Source organism: Bombina bombina, chromosome 8 (genome assembly GCF_027579735.1).
Source record: "Bombina bombina isolate aBomBom1 chromosome 8, aBomBom1.pri, whole genome shotgun sequence".
Lineage (NCBI taxonomy): Eukaryota > Metazoa > Chordata > Amphibia > Anura > Bombinatoridae > Bombina > Bombina bombina.
In genome coordinates this window covers 304,575,048-304,596,345 of record NC_069506.1, presented here as the reverse complement: position 1 = coordinate 304,596,345, position 21,298 = coordinate 304,575,048, and the positions used below count along the sequence as shown (strand labels likewise).

At 37.4% G+C, this 21,298-nt stretch overlaps 1 protein-coding gene across 1 annotated transcript in view; it reads left to right on the top strand.

The window, feature by feature from the left end:
- Positions 1 to 21,298, top strand: part of SNX19 (sorting nexin 19) — a 212,328-nt gene that overhangs the window by 140,820 nt on the left and 50,210 nt on the right. The window contains exon 9 of the mRNA XM_053691505.1: positions 7,762 to 7,891. Coding sequence (XP_053547480.1) covers positions 7,762 to 7,891 — 130 coding nt within the window. The remainder of the gene's footprint in view (positions 1 to 7,761; positions 7,892 to 21,298) is intronic.

The following is a 21,298-nucleotide window of genomic DNA, read 5'->3' as shown; positions in this document are numbered from 1 at the left end:
GGTACGGGGCAGGCTTTCTCTTTTTTGTCAAGCCTGGATACGAGATGTCCCAGACCCTTGGGCGGTGGACATAGTATCACAGAGTTACAGAGTGGAATTCAAGTCTTGCCCTCCCAGGGTCAGATTTCTCCTGTCAAAACTATCCTCAAACCAAATAAAGAAGGATGCCTTCTTAAACTGTGTAAAAGACCTATACTCTCTGGGAGTTATTGTTCCTGTCCCTCTAGTAGAACAGGGTCTAGGATTCTATTCAAATCTATTTGTGGTTCCCAAAAAGGAGGGAACTTTTGGGCCCATTCTAGACCTCAAGTGTCTCAACAAATTCTTCAGGGTTCCGTCCTTCAAGATGGAAACTATTTGTTCCATTCTTCCTTTGGTACAGGAAGGTCAGTTTATGCATACCTTCACGTTCCCATTCACAGGGAACACCATCAGTATCTGAGCTTTGCTTTTCTGGACAGGCACTTCCACTATGTTGCACTTCCTTTTGGCCTGGCCACAGCTCCCAGAATATTCCCAAAGGTTCTGGGGGTTCTATTGGCTCTGATCTGATCCCAGGGAATTGCTGTAGTGCCTTATCTAGACGACATCTTGGTTCAGGCGTCATCTTTTCAACTAGCCCAACCTCATACAGAGATGCTGTTGTCTTTTCTACGTTCCCATGGGTGGATGGTGAATTTGGAAAAAAGTTCTCTTGTTCCATCTACCAAAGTGTGTTTCCTAGGGACTATAATAGATTCCCTGTCCACGAAGATTTTTCTGACGGAGGTCAGAAAAACAAGATTCTTGCTTCCTGCGTTTCTCCTCCAGCTTTGTATGCTCCGTTAATGGAACAGAGATCATTTGGATTTAACTCAATGGATAAATCTGGCCTCTCTAACAAGAGACACTCTCTCGTGTTGGGTTTCACAGGAACATCTGTCTCGGGGCACTTGCTTTCTGAGACCTTCCTGGGAAATTGTGATGACGGATGCCAGCCTGTCAGGCTGGGGAGCTGTTTGGGGCCCTCTAAAGGCTCAGTGCCTGTGGTCTCGGGAGGAGTCCTCTCTTCCCATAAACATATTGGAGTTGAGAGCTATCTTCAATGCCCTATCAGTGTGGCCTCAACTGTCGTTAGTCCGGTTTATAAGATTCCAATCGGACAACACATACAATAAGTGTGTAATGTAACCATGCTTGTGTAATAGTGATGACATATAGAATAGTGATGACATACAATAAGTGTATAATGTAATCCTGCTTGTGTAATAGTGATGACATACAATAAGTGTATAATGTAATCAGGCTTGTGTTATAGTGATGACATACAATAAGTGTATAATGTAATCATGCTTGTGTAATAGTGATGACATACAATAAGTGTATAATGTAATGATGCTTGTGTAATAGTGATGACATACAATAAGTGTATAATGTAATGATGCTTGTGTAATAGTGATGACATGAGTTATGGAAACAATAAGTGTATAATGTATTCCTGCTTGTGTAATAGTGATGACATACAATAAGTGTGTAATGTAATTATGCTTGTGTAATAGTGATGACATACAATAAGTGTATAATGTAATGATGCTTGTGTAATAGTGATGACATACAATAAGTGTATAATGTAATCATGCTTGTGTAATAGTGATGACATACAATAAGTGTATAATGTAATGATGCTTGTGTAATAGTGATGACATACAATAAGTGTATAATGTAATGATGCTTGTGTAATAGTGATGACATGAGTTATGGAAACAATAAGTGTATAATGTATTCCTGCTTGTGTAATAGTGATGACATACAATAAGTGTGTAATGTAATTATGCTTGTGTAATAGTGATGACATACAATAAGTGTATAATGTAATGATGCTTGTGTAATAGTGATGACATACAATAAGTGTATAATGTAATGATGCTTGTGTAATAGTGATGACATGATTTATGGAAACAATAAGTGTATAATGTATTCCTGCTTGTGCAATAGTGATGACATACAATAAGTGTATAATGTAATGATGCTTGTGTAATAGTGATGACATGAGTTATGGAAACAATAAGTGTATAATGTATTCCTGCTTGTGTAATAGTGATGACATACAATAAGTGTGTAATGTAATTATGCTTGTGTAATAGTGATGACATACAATAAGTGTATAATGTAATCATGCTTGTGTAATAGTGATGACATACAATAAGTGTGTAATATAATCATGCTTGTGTAATAGTGATGACATACAATAAGTGTGTAATGTAATGATGCTTGTGTAATAGTGATGACATACAATAAGTGTATAATGTATTCCTGCTTGTGTAATAGTGATGACATACAATAAGTGTGTAATGTAATCATGCTTGTGTAATAGTGATGACATACGATAAGTGTATAATGTAATCATGCTTGTGTAATAGTGATGACATACAATAAGTGTATAATGTAATCATGCTTGTGTAATAGTGATGACATACAATAAGTGTATAATGTAATCATGCTTGTGTAATAGTGATGACATGAGTTATGGAAACAATAAGTGTATAATGTATTCCTGCTTGTGTAATAGTGATGACATACAATAAGTGTGTAATGTAATCATGCTTGTGTAATAGTGATGACATACAATAAGTGTATAATGTAATGATGCTTGTGTAATAGTGATGACATACAATAAGTGTATAATGTAATCATGCTTGTGTAATAGTGATGACATACAATAAGTGTATAATGTAATCATGCTTGTGTAATAGTGATGACATACAATAAGTGTATAATGTAATCATGCTTGTGTAATAGTGATGACATACAAAAAGTGTATAATGTAATCATGCTTGTGTAATAGTGATGACATACAATAAGTGTATAATGTAATCATGCTTGTGTAATAGTGATGACATACAATAAGTATATAATGTAATCATGCTTGTGTAATAGTGATGACATACAATAAGTGTATAATGTAATCATGCTTGTGTAATAGTGATGACATGAGTTATGGAAACAATAAGTGTATAATGTATTCCTGCTTGTGTAATAGTGATGACATACAATAAGTGTATAATGTAATGATGACATACAATAAGTGTATAATGTAATGATGCTTGTGTAATAGGGATGACATACAATAAGTGTATAATGTAATGATGCTTGTGTAATAGTATAATGTAATGATGCTTGTGTAATAGTGATGACATACAATAAGTGTATAATGTAATGATGCTTGTGTAATAGTGATGACATACAATAAGTGTATAATGTAATCATGCTTGTGTAATAGTGATGACATACAATAAGTGTATAATGTAATGATGACATACAATAAGTGTATAATGTAATCATGCTTGTGTAATAGTGATGACATACAATAAGTGTATAATGTAATCATGCTTGTGTAATAGTGATGACATACAATAAGTGTATAATCTAATGATGACATACAATAAGTGTATAATGTAATCATGCTTGTGTAATAGTGATGACATACAATAAGTGTATAATGTAATCATGCTTGTGTAATAGTGATGACATACAATAAGTGTATAATGTAATGATGCTTGTGTAATAGTGATGACATGAGTTATGGAAACAATAAGTGTATAATGTATTCCTGCTTGTGTAATAGTGATGACATTCAATAAGTGTATAATGTAATGATGCTTGTGTAATAGTGATGACGTACAATAAGTGTATACTGTAGTGATGACATACAATAAGTGTATAATGTAATCATGCTTGTGTAATAGTGATAACATACAATAAGTGTATAATGTAATGATGTTTGTGTAATAGTGATGACATACAATAAGTGTATAATGTAATCATGCTTGTGTAATAGTGATGACATGAGTTATGGAAACAATAAGTGTATAATGTATTCCTACTTGTGTAATAGTGATGACATACAATAAGTGTATAATGTAATGATGACATACAATAAGTGTATAATGTAATGATGCTTGTGTAATAGTGATGACATACAATAAGTGTATAATGTAATGATGCTTGTGTAATAGTGATAACATACAATAAGTGTATAATGTAATGATGCTTGTGTTATAGTGATGACATACAATAAGTGTGTAATGTAATGATGCTTGTGTAATAGTGATGACATACAATAAGTGTGTAAATTAATTATGCTTGTGTAATAGTGATGACATACAATAAGTGTATAATGTAATCATGCTTGTGTAATAGTGATGACATACAATAAGTGTGTAATGTAATGATGCTTGTGTAATAGTGATGACATACAATAAGTGTATACTGTAGTGATGACATACAATAAGTGTATAATGTAATTATGCTTGTGCAATATGGATGACATACAATAAGTGTATAATGTAATGATGCTTGTGTAATAGTATAATGTAATGATGCTTGTGTAATAGTGATGACATACAATAAGAGTATAATGTAATCATGCTTGTGTAATAGTGATGACATACAATAAGTGTATAATGTAATGATGCTTGTGTAATAGTGATGACATACAATAAGTGTGTAATGTAATTATGCTTGTGTAATAGTGATGACATACAATAAGTGTATAATGTAATCATGCTTGTGTAATAGTGATGACATACAATAAGTGTGTAATGTAATGATGCTTGTGTAATAGTGATGACATACAATAAGTGTATACTGTAGTGATGACATACAATAAGTGTATAATGTAATTATGCTTGTGTAATATGGATGACATACAATAAGTGTATAATGTAATGATGCTTGTGTAATAGTATAATGTAATGATGCTTGTGTAATAGTGATGACATACAATAAGAGTATAATGTATTCCTACTTGTGTAATAGTGATGACATACAATAAGTGTATAATGTAATGATGCTTGTGCAATAGTGATGACATACAATAAGTGTATAATGTAATGATGCTTGTGCAATAGTGATGACATACAATAAGTGTATAATGTATTCCTGCTTGTGTAATAGTGATGACATACAATAAGTGTATTATGTAATGATGCTTGTGCAATAGTGATGACATACAATAAGTGTATAATGTAATGATGACATACAATAAGTGTATAATGTAATGATGCTTGTGTTATAGTGATGACATACAATAAGTGTATACTGTAGTGATGACATACAATAAGTGTATAATGTAATGATGCTTGTGTAATAGTGATGACATACAATAAGTGTGTAATGTAATGATGCTTGTGTAATAGTGATGACATACAATAAGTGTGTAATGTAATGATGCTTGTGTAATAGTGATGACATACAATAAGTGTGTAATGTAATGATGCTTGTGTAATAGTGATGACATACAATAAGTGTATAATGTAATCCTACTTGTGTAATAGTGATGACATACAATAAGTGTATAATGTAATGATGCTTGTGTAATAGTGATGACATACAATAAGTGTGTAATGTAATGATGCTTGTGTAATAGTGATGACATACAATAAGTGTGTAATGTAATGATGCTTGTGTAATAGTGATGACATACAATAAGTGTGTAATGTAATGATGCTTGTGTAATATTGATGACATACAATGTGTGTAATGTAATGATGCTTGTGTAATAGTGATGACATACAATAAGTGTGTAATGTAATGATGTTTGTGTAATAGTGATGACATACAATAAGTGTGTAATGTAATGATGCTTTTGTAGTAGTGATGACATTCAATAAGTGTGTAATGTAATGATGCTTGTGTAATAGTGATGACATACAATAAGTGTGTAATGTAATGATGCTTGTGTAATAGTGATGACATACAATAAGTGTATACTGTAGTGATGACATACAATAAGTGTATAATGTAATGATGCTTGTGTAATAGTGATGACATACAATAAGTGTATAATGTAATGATGACATACAATAAGTGTATAATGTAATGATGCTTGTGTAATAGTGATGACATACAATAAGTGTATAATGTAATGATGCTTGTGTAATATTGATGACATACAATAAGTGTATACTGTAGTGATGACATACAATAAGTGTATAATGTAGTGATGGCATACAATAAGTGTATAATGTAATGATGCTTGTGTAATAGTGATGACATACAATAAGTGTATAATGTAATGATGCTTGTGTAATAGTGATGCCATACAATAAGTGTGTAATGTAATGATGCTTGTGTAATAGTGATAACATTCAATAAGTGTGTAATGTAATGATGCTTGTGTAATAGTGATGACATACAATAAGTGTGTAATGTAATGATGCTTGTGTAATAGTGATGACATACAATAAGTGTGTAATGTAATGATGCTTGTGTAATAGTGATGACATACAATAAGTGTATAATGTAATTATGCTTGTGTAATAGTGATGACATACAATAAGTGTATAATGTAATGATGCTTGTGTAATAGTGATGACATACAATAAGTGTATACTATAGTGATGACATACAATAAGTGTATAATGTAATGATGCTTGTGTAATAGTGATGACATACAATAAGTGTATAATGTAATGATGCTTGTGTTATAGTGATGACATACAATAAGTGTATAATGTAATGATGCTTGTGTTATAGTGATGACATACAATAAGTGTATAATGTAATGATGCTTGTGTAATAGTGATGACATACAATAAGTGTATACTATAGTGATGACATACAATAAGTGTATAATGTAGTGTTGACATACAATAAGTGTATAATGTAATGATGCTTGTGTAATAGTGATGACATTCAATAAGTGTGTAATGTAATGATGCTTGTGTAATAGTGATGACATACAATAAGTGTGTAATGTAATGATGCTTGTGTAATAGTGATGACATACAATAAGTGTATAATGTAATGATGACATACAATAAATGTATAATGTAATGATGCTTGTGTAATAGTGATGACATACAATAAGTGTGTAATGTAATGATGCTTGTGTAATAGTGATGACATACAATAAGTGTGTAATGTAATGATGCTTGTGTAATAGTGATGACATACAATAAGTGTGTAATGTAATGATGCTTGTGTAATAGTGATGACATACAATAAGTGTATAATGTAATCATGCTTGTGTAATAGTGATGACATACAATAAGTGTATACTGTAGTGATGACATACAATAAGTGTATAATGTAATGATGCTTGTGTAATAGTGATGACATACAATAAGTGTATAATGTAATGATGCTTGTGTAATAGTGATGACATACAATAAGTGTGTAATGTAATGATGCTTGTGTAATAGTGATGACATACAATAAGTGTATAATGTAATGATGCTTGTGTAATAGTGATGACATACAATAAGTGTGTAATGTAATGATGCTTGTGTAATAGTGATGACATACAATAAGTGTATAATGTAATGATGCTTGTGTAATAGTGATGACATACAATAAGTGTATAATGTAATGATGCTTGTGTAATAGTGATGACATACAATAAGTGTATAATGTAATGATGACATACAATAAGTGTATAATGTAATGATGCTTGTGTAATAGTGATGACATACAATAAGTGTATAATGTAATGATGACATACAATAAGTGTATAATGTAATGATGCTTGTGTAATAGTGATGACATACAATAAGTGTATAATGTAATGATGCTTGTGTAATAGTGATGACATACAATAAGTGTGTAATGTAATGATGCTTTTGTAGTAGTGATGACATACAATAAGTGTATAATGTAATGATGCTTGTGTAATAGTGATGACATACAATAAGTGTATAATGTAATGATGCTTGTGTAATAGTGATGACATGAGTTGTGGAAACAATAAGTGTATAATGTATTCCTGCTTGTGTGTTACAGGTCTGGAAGGTGGTCTATCAGCCGTGGCTTTAGAAGTGCTGTGGTTGGCAATGAGGGACCATTGGAGCTGGCTGTGCACAGATAACATGCAGAAACTTACACATTTACTGTGCGGCAGCCTCATCCAGAGGTACCAGATAACGTGTATATAACCTCATCATTTAGGCAATAGAGACTCATCCTTAGGCTTACAGTATGTTCATATGGCCCTAATTTAGTAATCACTTTAATTCCTTGTACTATCAAAACACTAAAAGGGGACATTATCTGTTTTACCTTAATATTTAAGGGATATGAAACCAAATTTTTTTTTATGGTTTAGATAAAACATGTGATTTTAAGCAACTTTCTTTTATTATCTTTTTGTTGAAAAGGATACCTTGGTAGGCTCAGGAGCTGCTGATTAGTGGCTGCACATATATGCCTCATGTTATTGACTCACCTTATGCATTCAGCTAGCTCCCAGTAGTGCATTGCTGCTTTTTGAACCAAGGATACCAAGAGAACAAAGCAAATTAGATAATAGAAGTAAAATTGAAAGTTGCTTAGCATTGTATGTTCTATCTGAATTATGAAAGAAATTTTTTTCTTGTGTCTCTTGTATTTTTGCCTTTTCAACAGCTGGAGGATTATCTGTATAATTTACTGGTCAGGACATAAGGACATAAAAATGTAATCTAGTTCATATTAACAATAGCAGAAAGACTCATTTTGTATTCTCCATCAGCGGAAATATGTGTATAATATTTGTGTGTGTGTATATAAGTGTGTATATATGTGTATACTATGTGTGTATAATATGTATGTGTGTGTGTATATAAGTGTGTATGTGTATATATGTGTGTATATATGTGTGTATGTGTGTATATATGTGTATAATATTTGTGTATGCGTATATAATATGTGTGTGTGTGTATATAAGTGTGTATATATGTGTGTGTATATGTGTATATATGTGTATAATATGTATGTGTGTGTGTATATAAGTGTGTATGTGTGTATATATGTATGTGTGTGTGTGTATAAGTGTGTATATGTGTATAATATGTATGTGTGTGTATATAAGTGTTTATGTGTGTATATATTTGTATAATATGTGTGTATGTGTGTATAATATGTATGTGTGTGTATATAAGTGTGTATGTGTGTATATATGTGTGTATGTGTGTATAATATGTATGTATGTGTGTATATATGTGTATAATATGTGTGTATGTGTGTATAATATGTATGTATTTGTGTATATAAGTGTGTATGTGTGTATATAAGTGTGTATGTGTGTATATATGTGTATAATATGTATGTGTGTGTGTATATAAGTGTGTATGTGTGTATATATGTGTATAATATGTGTGTATGTGTGTATAATATGTATGTGTGTGTGTATATAAGTGTGCATGTGTGTATATATGTGTATAATATGTGTGTATAATATGTGTGTGTGTGTGTATATAAGTGTGTATGTGTGTATATATGTGTATAATATGTGTGTATAATATGTATGTGTGTGTATATAAGTGTGTATGTGTGTATAATATGTATGTGTGTGTGTATATAAGTGTGTATGTGTGTATAATATGTGTGTATGTGTGTATAATATGTATGTGTGTGTGTATATAAGTGTGTATGTGTGTATATAAGTGTGTATATATGTGTATAATATGTGTGTATAATATGTATGTGTGTGTGTATATAAGTGTGTATGTGTGTATAATATGTATGTGTGTGTGTATATAAGTGTGTATATATGTGTATAATATGTGTGTATAATATGTATGTGTATAATATGTGTGTATGTGTGTATAATATGTATGTGTGTGTGTATATAAGTGTGTATGTGTGTATAATATGTATGTGTGTGTGTATATAAGTGTGTATGTGTGTATATAAGTGTATATATGTGTATAATATGTGTGTATAATATGTGTGTGTGTGTGTATATACAGTGGGGCAAAAAAGTATTTAGTCAGCCACCAATTGTGCAAGTTCTCCCACTTAAGAAGATGAGAGAGGCCTGTAATTTTCATCATAGGCATACCTCAACTATGAGAGACAAAATGTGGAAACAAATCCAGACAATCACATTGTCTGATTTGGAAATAATTTATTTGCAGATTATGGTGGAAAATAAGTATTTGGTCAATATCAAAAGTTCATCTCAATACTTTGTTATATATCCTTTGTTGGCAATGACAGAGGTCAAATGTTTTCTGTAAGTCTTCACAAGGTTGTCACACACTGTTGCTGGTATGTTGGCCCATTCCTGCATGCAGATCTCCTCTAGAGCAGTGATGTTTTGGGACTGTCGCTGGGCAACACGGACTTTCAACTCCCTCCAAAGGTTTTCTATGGGGCTGAGATCTGGAGACTGGCTAGGCCACTCCAGGACCTTGAAATGCTTCTTACGAAGCTACTCCTTCGTTGCCCAGGTGGTGTGTTTGGGATCATTGTCATGCTGAAAGACCCAGCCACGTTTCATCTTCAATGCCCTTGCTGATGGAAGGAGGTTTGCACTCAAAATCTCACGATACATGGCCCCATTCATTCTTTCATGTACACGGATCAGTCGTCCTGTTCCCTTTGCAGAGAAACAGCCCCAAAGCATGTTGTTGCCACCCCCATGCTTCACAGTAGGTATGGTGTTCTTTTGTTGCAACTCATCATTCTCTCTCCTCCAAACACAACGAGTTGTGTTTCTACAAAACAGTTCTACTTTGGTTTCATCTGACCATTTGACATTCTCCCAATCCGCTTCTGGATCATCCAAATGCTCTCTAGCATACTTCAGACAGGCCCGGACATGTACTGGCTTAAGCAGGGGGACACGTCTGGCACTGCAGGATCTGAGTCCCTGGCGGCGTAGTGTGTTACTGATGGTAGCCTTTGTTATGTTGGTCCCAGCTCTCTGCAGGTCATTCACTAGGTCCCCCTGTGTGGTTCTGGGATGTTTGCTCACCATTCTTGTGATCATTTTGACACCACAGGTGAGATCTTGCGTGGAGCCCCAGATCGAGGGAGATTATCAGTGGTCTTGTATGTCTTCCATTTTCTAATTATTGCTCCCATAGTTGATTTCTTCACACCAAGCTGCTTGCCTATTGCAGATTTAGTCTTCCCAGCCTGGTGCAGGTCTACAATTTTGTTTCTGGTGTCCTTCGACAGCTCATTGGTCTTCACCATAGTGGAGTTTGGAGTGTGATTGTTTGAGGTTGTGGACAGGTGTCCTTTATACTGATAACAAGTTCAAACAAGTGCCATTTATACAGGTAATGAGTGGAGGACAGAGGAGCCTCTTAAAGAAGAAGGTACAGGTCTGAGAGAGGCAGAAATTTTGCTTGTTTGTAGGTGACCAAATACTTATTTTCCACCATAATATGCAAATAAATTCTTTCCAAATCAGACAATGTGATTGTCTGGATTTGTTTCCACATTTTGTCTCTCATAGTTGAGGTATACCTATGATGAAAATTACAGGCCTCTCTCACCTTCTTTAGTGGGAGAACTTACACAATTGGTGGCTGACTAAATACTTTTTTGCCCCACTGTATGTGTGTGTATATATGTGTATAATATGTGTGTATATATGTGTATAATATGTGTGTATGTGTGTATTTAAGTGTGTATGTGTGTTTATATGTGTATAATATGTGTGTATGTGTGTATAATATGTATGTATGTGTGTGTGTATATATGTATATAATATGTGTGTATTGTTATGTTCTCTGTGTAGTCAGGACTTTCAGTTCTGTGCTGTTATCTTGTATCTGATGTGTCTTGCACATATCACTGACACTCTGCAGCAGGTACTTTAGTCAAACTTTTATTCAGCTACAACCACGTGGCTTCTTTATAAACAGGTTCCTCAGTAAATCTAAACATGGCTACTGATGATGTCATAGAAACCCAGACACACCCAGAGGGTGTGGTAAGCTGATCTTAAAGCTGCAGCACTTCTAACATATAATGATGAGACAATTTTAGTGGAAAGATACAGTAAAAGCTGCAGTAATCTTAACATCCCCTTTTCTTTCTAATTGGCATGGAGAGTCCACAAATCCATTCTAATTACTAGTCGGAATTCAACTCCTGGCAGCAGGAGGAGGCAAAGAACACCCCAGCAGAGCTGTTAAGTGTCGCTCCCATTACCCATAATCCCCAGTCATTCTTTGCCTTATACTTAGGGAGGATGTGCGTAGATGATGTCTGAAGATATCATAATCATTTTATGGGTAGTTTCCTTCAAGCAAAGATTGGGGCTATGCTGTGTCCATGTAAATCTCTTGAGTAAGAGTAATGGTGGCTTTTGACAGTTGGAAGACGGTTAGGTAGTCCTTGCTTCCCTTCCAATATTTATGCTATCCCTCTATAGAAAACCAGGGTTGGTTACTCTGCTTTTCTACCCAGTTTCCTGTCAGAGGATGGTTGAAGCTGACAGACTGAAAATGGCTGTGTCTGCTCCACAGCAGAAGACCCTTGGCGGTAAGTCCATTTATATTACTTATTCCCTTCCCTTGGCAGGTATACTGTTACTGTCATCAGGGATAGGGGGACGTTTAACGGTGACCAGCTGGCACCTCCATTGCCCTGTTAGATGGGTCTAGGAATTTTAGTTATGTCCCGACTGAGGATATTAGTTAAGTATGAGCAGCACGGCATTAACCGGCATCTTCTTAACAGGATCCGGTTCTCAAATTATTGATTAATCCTCTGTGAGTTTTGCCCTGAAATTAAGATCGCTACTTATCGCTGGTGTAAAGCACTCTGTATAGGACGCTTATGTTCAGTGAGCACTGGTGCAATTCGCAGCACTTAGTAGGTGCTTAAAAGGGTATGTATAGCGCCTCCTGCCAATGGCCACACATTCGCAGTCCACAGCTGGGACTCTTGTGTATCTATGGCACTGGGATAATTGGCTGCATTCACAGCACTCAGTAACACAGTATGGGGTGCTTGTGTAGTATAACGCCAGTGTAAATGGCCGCATTGTGGTCCTCAACTGGGGCGCTTGTGTCAATATGGCTTTGAGTAAATGGCCGCATCGCAGCACACAATAGAGGCACAGCTCTCAGTATGAGGCGCCGGTGTACCGTGAGCACCAATGTATTTAGCTTTTCACAGCTCATACCAGGCTATTTGTATCCAACACACGCAGCAAACTTTACATGGCTGCATAAACAGCTTAGCAGCATATGCAGTACACAATCTTTATCCGCATTCACAAATTACAACCGCTTCACTTAGGTGATTGATCTCTAGGCTGGCCCTAGGGACTTATCGCGGCATACTGCCGCGTATTTATTTAGTGGCTTCTGTGCTTGTACATTCCCTCACATTTTGTCCAGTTAGGTGTTATAACTGGGCCCGCTGGTGTCAAGGTTTTTTGACGCGCCATTGGATTGTGATGTTTAACGGATAGCTCTTTCAAAAAACTGACTCAGCGTTTTTTTATAAATTAAGCGTTTCCCTGCCATGAGCAGGGTGTAATGCTCGTGAGATATTCCACTATCAAACCAAACTCAGCCAGTAGTCTTCTTATCCCAGCGTCCAGCCGGAAGGATAGGGAATATCCCAGAGCAGAGAAAGTTTGCAAAATGAGGTAAGCGGCACTCACCACAGGCAGGGTAGTCTTCGGCGGCAACAGGCAGGGAATCAGAGAAAGGCATATCAGTGGAAAACCACAAGAAGGGTCAGGCAGGCAAGATTTGGCAACAGTAAGGCAGTCCAAAGGTAAACCACTAGAATGGTCAGGCAGGCAGGGTTTGGCAACAGTAAGGCAATCCAGAACAATAGAGGTTAACAGGCAGAGTGGTCAGACAAGCAGAGTTCAGCAGCAGTATATCAATCCAGCAAATCAGCAATCTTTCACACCCAGGAGCACACAAAGTAACATCTATACTTGGGCAGTGATAAATTGCTGAATGGCAACTTACATAGGCGCAGGATTCGCGCCACAGGGGACCCCAACCGGCATCAGAGTGGAGAGAGCGCAGCGATGATGTCAGCGCCGCACGCAACAGGAGCCGACACAGCCCCTGACAACAAGCAAGGAAGGAGGTGTCGCGTCCCTAGCAACGGCTAGTGTGGCGCGGAGTAACACAGGGTCCTATTGGCACGTTGTTGCTCTGCACCTAGGAGAGGATGCTTTGCTAAATAGCTCAGTAAGCAAAGTCCTATAAATACTAACTACTAAGGTCATGTGTTTGATACCCAGTTAGTGACTTTGTGACATAATAATCAAAAGCTGACTCCACTATGTTTAATCACAATGCAGTCATTTCTCATTGGCTACTTGGAACCTCCTAAGATTTCCGGTGCATTATTATTTCTATCTCAGGTTCCCAGGAATATTAAACTATATAATTTTGCTGGGTCCTGTGAATAGCTGTCTCTAAGATCAGCGTAGCAGACTGTGTATTATGTTATGATCATACAGTCAGAGGCTTACTCTTTATGTTTTTTAGTAGAGGTGTGATATGGAAAGTGTTACATTTTCTTTCCATTATCCTTTCTTCAATTTTGTTTAACAGGAATTCCCTGTTATCTACTACCATCTTGTGGTAATTAATGGTATTTATCATTAAAGGGACACTGAACCAAAAATTTTTCTTTCGTGATTCAGATAGAGCATGCAATTTTAAGTAACTTTCCAATTTACTCCCATTATCAATTTTTCTTTGTTCTCTTGCTATCTTTATTTGAAAAAGAAGGCATCTAAGCTAAGGAGCCAGACACGGACAGCACTTGTTTATTGCTGGGTAAATTTATCCACCAATCAGCAAGGACAACCCAGTTTGTTCACCAAAAGTGGGCCAGCATCTAAACTTACATTCTTGCTTTTCAAATAAAGATACCAAGAGAATGAAGACAATTTGATAATAGGAGTAAATTAGAAAGTTGCTTAAAATTGCATGCTCTATCTGAATCACTAAAGAAAAAAAATTGGGTTCAGGGTCCCTTTAATTTTTAGAATACTCTATTCAATTTTTTTTTATAGTTATTCATAATAAACCTTCCTTGAGGTTTTCTTATTTTTCTTGTGGATGGTACTACTCTAGTATATCTAGTATATGGTATCTATTTGGGATCCCAGTGGGATTAACATGTAATATAACATAATAAGATTTTTATGTTATTGTACTCTGTACAGGGGCTCTCCTTTTTGTTATAGGGGCTCCATAGTTAATGTCTGTGACATGTATGTTTCCTATTTTATGTATAGGGGCTTATATTAATCTCTCTCATATGGAGGTGATTTTTTCTGATGAATGTTACATGTTTTTTTCATGTATCATATTCAATTGTTAGTGTTTTAAAGGGACAGTCAACACCAGAATTTTTGTTGTTTAAAAAGATAGATAATCCCTTTATTACCCATTCCCCAGTTTTGCAAAACCAACACTGTTATATTAATACACTTTTTACTTCTGTGACTTACTTGTATCTAAGCATCTTCTGACCGCCCCTAATCACATGACTTTTAGTTATTATCTATTGACTTGCATTTTATCCAATAAGTGCAGTCTGCCACTAGCCACAAGCGTGATCACAATGCTATCTATATGGCCTACATGAACTTGCTCTCCCCTGCTGTGAAAAGTAAATAAAATAGAGGCGGCCTTCAAGGGCTTAGAAATTATCATATGTGCCTTCCTAGGTTTGCTTTCAACTAGAATACCAAGAGAATAAAGCAAAATTGTTGATAAAAGTAAATTGGAAAGTTGTTTAAAATTACATGTCCTTTTTGAAAAATGAAAGTTTTATTTGGACTTGACTGTCCCTTTAAGGACACTAATATATTTTATGCTATGTTTTTCTTTATAAGAATACATGTTTTTAATATCCCTCATGAGGTGAAGAGTTTTTCATAGGATGGAGAGGTAGACTTTTGCAACTTCAAATGACAGAAATCCTCCTCATCTTCTAATTCTGAGCCAGCCTAGACCTCATGGAGCCAGCCTTGGAACAAGGTAAAACAATCCAGGAAATCTTCTGCTGAGTCTAAATCAGCAAGAAGGGTCCGCCTCCGATCCAGTTTTGAATCAGGTAGGAGGAAAGCTTTCCTTCTTTCATCATGCTTGGATCGTGTTGTCCCAGATCCCTGGCCAGTGGAAGTAGTATCCCAGGGATACAGTATAGGATCAAAACTTGTCCTCTCTGAGGCAGATTTCTCCTATCTAGATTATTTACAATCCAGTTAAAGAAAGAGGCTTTCTTAATCTGCGTAAAGGATTTCTCTTCTTTAGGAGGGATTGTTCCAGTTCCTCTGGCGAAACCTTTTTAGACCTCGTGTCCCAACAGATTTGTCAGCCTTCCTTCAAAGGGGAGACTATCTGTTATATTCTCCCTTCGACTCAGGAGGGTCACTTATGACTTCCATCGACCTGAAGGACACTTAGCTTTATGTTCCTATCTCAAGGAGCATTTCCAATCCTTTTGGTTTGTCTTTCAGGACAAACACTTCCTAGTTGTGACCCTTCTTTTCGGTTTTGCCTCTGCACCTTAAATCCTTATGAAGGTTTTAGGGGCACTTCTGGCAGTGATCAGAGCTTAAGGGCATTGTGGTGGCTTCTTACCTGAATGATTTCTTTGTTCAGACGCCATCTTTCATTTAGCTAGTTCCCTGCTACCAATAACCAGGGTATGCCTTTTAGGAACGATCATAGATTCTCTGTCTGTATAAAGATTTTTCTGAGCAGACAGACTTTTCATCCAGGGGAGTGGGCGCTCCATCCGGAAGTATTCTCAGGATCAAACAGAGTAGCTGTACGAGTTTCTTCATCGCCTAGCATGCCAAAGGTTGGGAGCTCGAATCCCTCTGTTGGATGCCGGGTCTTTGTTAAGATGGCGTCTCATCTGAATGCCAGGCTTCCAAGGTGCGGGTCAAGATCAAGAGATCCTCAAGCAGTTCTGATTGATGCTCTGGCAGTCCCTTGGGACTTCGATCTTGTTTCCTCCGTTTGCCCTTCTTCCTCGAGTATTTATTCGCGTCAGACAGGATAGGGTTTCTGTGCTTCTAATAGCTCCTGCCTGGCCTCGCAGGATCTGGTGACAATGTCATCTCTTCCCCTTTAAGATTGCCTTTGAGGAAGGATCTTCTATTTCAGGGTCCCTTCCTCCATCCAAATTTAGATTCTCTGGAGCTGACTGCTTGGAGATTGAACGCCTAGTCTTTGCTGAGCAGGTCATTGATACTATGCTTAAAGTTTGTGATCCTGTTACTCGTAAGACTTTCCATAGGGTATGGCGTAAATACCTTTATTGGTGTAAATCTAAGGGTTCTCCTTGGAGTCGGGTAAGGATCCCTCACATTCTCTTCTTTCTTCAGAATGGCCTGGAGACAGGCTTGTCAGTCAGTACTCTCAAGGGTCAGATTTCTGCTCTGTCCTTTTATTCAAACGTCTGGTAGATCTGCCAGATGTTTAATCTTTTGTTCAGGCCTTGGTCGGCCTACAGCTACACCACCCTGAATGCGCCAAATCTCGTCTGATCTCCGAAGCTAAGCAGGAAAACTGCCTGGGAATACCAGGTGCTGAATCAGGCCTGTGTGTTGTATCTTTCTTTTTGTCTTAACCCTTCTTCTCAGACAGAACATCTGTTGCATAACTTGGATGTTGTGCATGCTCTAGAATTGTATCTACAAGCAACTAAAAATTTTCGGCAATCTACTGCTCTGTTCGTTGTTTTCGCTGGTAAGCGTAAGGGTCAGATGGCCTCTTCTACCACTCTTTTCTCTGTTTGAAAAGCATTATCCGGTTAACTATGGGATGGCTGGACAACAGTCTCCTTAGAGAAATTCAGTTCTTTCCACTAGGGCTGTCTCTTTTTCCTGGGCTTTCAAGAATGAAACTTCTGTGGAGCAAATCTGTAAGTCCGCCTGTCCTGTTCTCCCTCCCTTCCATTCTGTGTACTCTAGCTTGGGTATTGATTCCCACTAGTAATTAGAATGGATTTGTGGACTCTCCATGCCAATTGGAAAGAAAACTGCTTACCTGATAAATTCTTTTCTTTCCTTTATGCTTACCTGATAAATTATTTTCTTTCCTTAACATGGAGAGTCCACAACCCGCCCTTAATTTGAGTTAAGACGGCTTTTTTGGTATAAACCTCAGTCACCTCTATACCCTTGTGTCATCTTCTTTTTCTATTTTCCTTTGGCCAAATGACTGGGGATTATGGTTAATGGGAGTGACACTTAACATCTCTGCTGGGGTGTTCTTTGCCTCCTCCTGCTGGCCAGGAGTTGATTTCCCACTAGGAAAGGATTTGTGATAAATAATTTATCAGGTAAGCATAAATTTAGTTTCTCCAACATAGGTGTGTCCGGTCCACGGCGTCATCCTTACTTGTGGGATATTCTCTTCCCCAACAGGAAATGACAAAGAGCCCAGCAAAGCTGGTCACATGATCCCTCCTAGGCTCCGCCTTCCCCAGTCATTCTCTTTGCCGTTGTACAGGCAACATCTCCACGGAGATGGCTTAGAGTTTTTTGGTGTTTAACTGTAGTTTTTATTATTCAATCAAGAGTTTGTTATTTTAAAATAGTGCTGGTATGTACTATTTACTCTGAAACAGAAAAGAGATGAAGATTTCTGTTTGTAAGAGGAAAATGATTTTAGCAACCGTTACTAAAATCGATGGCTGTTTCCACACAGGACTGTTGAGAGGAATTAACTTCAGTTGGGGGAAACAGTGTGCAGACTTTTGCTGCTTGAGGTATGACACATTTCTAACAAGACGATGTAATGCTGGAAGCTGTCATTTTCCCTATGGGATCCGGTAAGCCATTTTTATTACATAAAGAAAAAAAAGGGCTTCACAAGGGCTTTTAAGACTGTAGACATTTTTCTGGGCTAAAACGATTCATATATAAGCATATTTTATACCCCATAGCCTTGAGGAATTATTTTAATCTTGGGAACTATGTAAAATAACCGGCAGGCACTGTATTGGTCACCTTATTCTCTAGGGGCTTTCCCTAATCATAGGCAGAGTCTCATTTTCGCGCCTCTATTGCGCACTTGTTTTTGAGAAGCATGACATGCAGATGCATGTGTGAGGAGCTCTGATACATAGAAAAGACTTTCTGAAGGCGTCATTTGGTATCGTATTCCCCTTTGGGCTTGGTTGGGTCTCAGCAAAGCAGATACCAGGGACTGTAAAGGGGTTAATTATAAAAACGGCTCCGGTTCCGTTATTTTAAGGGTTAAAGTTTCCAAATTTGGTGTGCAATACTCTTAAGGCTTTAAGACACTGTGGTGAAATTTTGGTGAATTTTGAACAATTCCTTCATACTTTTTCACATTTGCAGTAATAAAGTGTGTTCAGTTTAAAATTTAAAGTGACAGTAACGGTTTTATTTTAAAACGTTTTTTGTACTTTGTTATCAAGTTTATGCCTGTTTAACATGTCTGAACTACCAGATAGATTGTGTTCTGTATGTGGGGAAGCCAAGGTTCCTTCTCATTTAAATAGATGTGATTTATGTGACACAAAATTTAGAGAAAATGATGCCCAAGATGATTCCTCAAGTGAGGGGAGTAAGCATGGTACTGCATCATCCCCTCCTTCGTCTACACCAGTCTTGCCCACACAGGAGGCCCCTAGTACATCTAGTGCGCCAATACTCCTTACTATGCAACAATTAACGGCTGTAATGGATAATTCTATCAAAAACATTTTAGCCAAAATGCCCACTTATCAGCGAAAGCGCGACTGCTCTGTTTTAGAAAATACTGAAGAGCATGAGGACGCTGATGATATTGGTTCTGAAGTGCCCCTACACCAGTCTGAGGGGGCCAGGGAGGTTTTGTCTGAGGGAGAAATTTCAGATTCAGGGAAAATTTCTCAACAAGCTGAACCTGATGTGATTACATTTAAATTTAAATTGGAACATCTCCGCGCTCTGCTTAAGGAGGTGTTATCTACTCTGGATGATTGTGAGAATTTGGTCATTCCAGAGAAACTATGTAAAATGGACAAGTTCCTAGAGGTCCCGGGGCCCCCCGAAGCTTTTCCTATACCCAAGCGGGTGGCGGACATTGTAAATAAAGAATGGGAAAGGCCCGGTATACCTTTCGTCCCTCCCCCCATATTTAAAAAATTGTTTCCTATGGTCGACCCCAGAAAGGACTTATGGCAGACAGTCCCCAAGGTCGAGGGGGCGGTTTCTACTCTAAACAAACGCACCACTATACCCATAGAAGATAGTTGTGCTTTCAAAGATCCTATGGATAAAAAATTAGAAGGTTTGCTTAAAAAGATGTTTGTTCAGCAAGGTTACCTTCTACAACCAATTTCATGCATTGTTCCTGTCACTACAGCAGCGTGTTTCTGGTTCGATGAACTAGAAAAGGCGCTCAATAATAATTCTTCTTCTTATGAGGAGATTATGGACAGAATTCATGCTCTCAAATTGGCTAATTCTTTCACCCTAGACGCCACTTTGCAATTGGCTAGGTTAGCGGCGAAAAATTCTGGTTTTGCTATTGTGGCGCGCAGAGCGCTTTGGCTAAAATCTTGGTCAGCGGATGCGTCTTCCAAGAACAAATTGCTTAACATTCCTTTCAAGGGGAAAACGCTGTTTGGCCCTGACTTGAAAGAGATTATCTCTGATATCACTGGGGGCAAGGGCCACGCCCTTCCTCAGGATAGGTCTTTCAAGGCCAAAAATAAACCTAATTTTCGTCCCTTTCGCAGAAACGGACCAGCCCCAAGTGCTACGTCCTCTAAGCAAGAGGGTAATACTTCTCAAGCCAAGCTAGCCTGGAGGCCAATGCAAGGCTGGAACAAAGGAAAGCAGGCCAAGAAACCTGCCACTGCTACCAAGACAGCATGAGATGTTGGCCCCCGATCCGGGACCGGATCTGGTGGGGGGCAGACTCTCTCTCTTCGCTCAGGCTTGGGCAAGAGATGTTCTGGATCCTTGGGCGCTAGAAATAGTCTCCCAAGGTTATCTTCTGGAATTCAAGGGGCTTCCCCCAAGGGGGAGGTTCCACAGGTCTCAATTATCTTCAGACCTCATAAAAAAACAGGCATTCTTACATTGTGTAGAAGACCTGTTAAAAATGGGAGTGATTCATCCTGTTCCATTAGGAGAACAAGGGATGGGGTTCTACTCCAATCTGTTCGTAGTTCCCAAAAAAGAGGGAACATTCAGACCAATCTTAGATCTCAAGATCCTAAACAAGTTTCTCAAGGTTCCATCGTTCAAAATGGAAACCATTCGAACAATTCTTCCTTCCATCCAGGACGGTCAATTCATGACCACGGTGGATTTAAAGGATGCGTATCTACATATTCCTATCCACAAGGAACATCATCGGTTCCTAAGGTTCGCATTCCTGGACAAGCATTACCAGTTTGTGGCACTTCCGTTCGGATTAGCCACTGCTCCAAGAATTTTTACAAAGGTACTAGGGTCCCTTCTAGCGGTGCTAAGACCAAGGGGCATTGCAGTAGTACCTTACTTGGACGACATTCTGATTCAAGCGTCGTCCCTTCCACAAGCAAAGGCTCACACGGACATTGTCCTGGCCTT